General features: G+C 44.3%; 1 protein-coding gene across 1 annotated transcript; it reads right to left on the bottom strand.

Moving 5' to 3' along the window:
- Nucleotides 1–454: 454 nt before the first annotated feature.
- Nucleotides 455–1,051, bottom strand: PODANS_6_2450 (uncharacterized protein; the record flags this gene model as incomplete). The annotated part of the gene is made up of 1 exon (XM_001910216.1): nucleotides 455–1,051. The coding sequence occupies one exon, from the start codon at nucleotides 1,049–1,051 to the stop codon at nucleotides 455–457; it is 597 nt and encodes a 198-aa protein (XP_001910251.1).
- Nucleotides 1,052–1,610: the final 559 nt, after the last annotated feature.

Genomic DNA, 1,610 nt, shown 5'->3' with positions numbered 1-1,610 from the left:
TCGGAGGTAAATGTGTTGGGATTCTGAAAGGCAAAGCGTTAAACTTGTCTCGCGATTCGTTTGGCGGCTTTTTCAGTTAAGCTACGAGCCACAGGCATCGTAACAGCCAGATAAAGGTAAGGGAAGTAACGAAGAGAAGCATTTCATATCAGGGGAGAGGAGGGACTTTATAAAGATTTATTATATGCAGTACTGACCCAACTCCAAACTCCATACCAAATCCCTGGCCGTACCTAGCAGGTCGGCCAAAGCATCAGGCACACCCAAAACCAAAGTCGATCAATATAATACAATTTCCCAAACTATAAAACCCTATCGCTTCCGGCCTAAACAAACTAGTTTAAACTTTTCATATATGTCCTATCCTCTTCCTCAGGCGCCTATTGTCTTTCGATATTCGGGCATACAACTACCATATATCTAAAATACTAACTATTAGAAAATAGAAAAGAATTTAATTCGGTATTTCTACTGACCTGGAGAGGATGTCTTTGCGGGTAAATCCTTGCTTGCAATACCCACAGAAGTAAGGCCTTTCCTTTAGATAAACACTTTTATAATGGCGTTCGCAATCCGTCTTACGAACAAATCTTTTCGTACACCCCATACAGGGAAAGGGGTGCTCTCGATCTTTATTATGTGTTTCCATGTGAGCAGATAAATTGTATTTCCGTGTGAAATATTTATTGTATAGTTTGCAAACGTGTAATGAGGAACGGGTTATACGTCTCCGGCGAGGCGGTGGCCTTTCCCACAGTGTGTGAGATTGCGGTGGTTGGCTACACTCTTGTTTCTGGGAGTTTTGGTTGTGGTAGTTAGGTGCATCTATAGTCGGGTTATAGAAAGGTGCCCCTTGAGGATAGGCTAATAGCGTACTTCGGGGAGGTGGTAGCCAGCCGACCGGGCTGTAGTATGTGTTGTCATGGCTAGTCGGTTTGAAGTATTGTGAGAAAAGAGCTTCATGTAGACAATACTCTGGACTGACTGTCGACCCCGGGCCTGTTACAGGGACTGGCCAGAAGCAGGACGAAATATCGGTCTGAAAATTCATAACTATTGCGGGGATAACTAAAAGTAGGTTGGTAAAAAGTGTTATTTCCCTTCGTTGTTTATAAGCCTATCACATATACCCGACCGTTTGGAACTTATTCTGATTAGTTAAGTCCATCGAAGCAAGATGCTCTCCTATATGTAAAACTTAATTATGTGACCTAGGATATGGGAGAAAACAAGTTAAAGGGTCCTATTTCTGGACGAGAGGTAGGGGTCAAGTTCCATCTTAGGTATAGGTACTTCGGTGAGAAAAGGTGACGATCGGTGACCAGCTCCACACACATCGCCAATATGAGACACAGCGCCATTGCCAGCGCCATTGCCAGCGCCATCGCTATCGCCAGCGCCATTGCCAGCGCCATTGCCAGCGCCATCGCTATCGCCAGCGCCATTGCCAGCGCCATCTCCAATCCTACCTCGATATCATTTCAAAAAAGCTACTGTGTCAGGACTTTCTCCTATATTTGGATCACAACTTAAAGCTGTTTCCACATATATTAACCGCAAAGCAAGGCGGGGAGTAACATAATCTGAATCATGTAAATCTACCCTCAGCA

The sequence above is a fragment of the Podospora anserina genome, chromosome 6, assembly GCF_000226545.1.
Source record: "Podospora anserina S mat+ genomic DNA chromosome 6, supercontig 2".
Classification (NCBI taxonomy): domain Eukaryota; kingdom Fungi; phylum Ascomycota; class Sordariomycetes; order Sordariales; family Podosporaceae; genus Podospora; species Podospora anserina.
The sequence above is the reverse complement of the archived record's forward strand: the minus strand, read 5'-3'. Positions and strand labels throughout refer to the sequence as shown.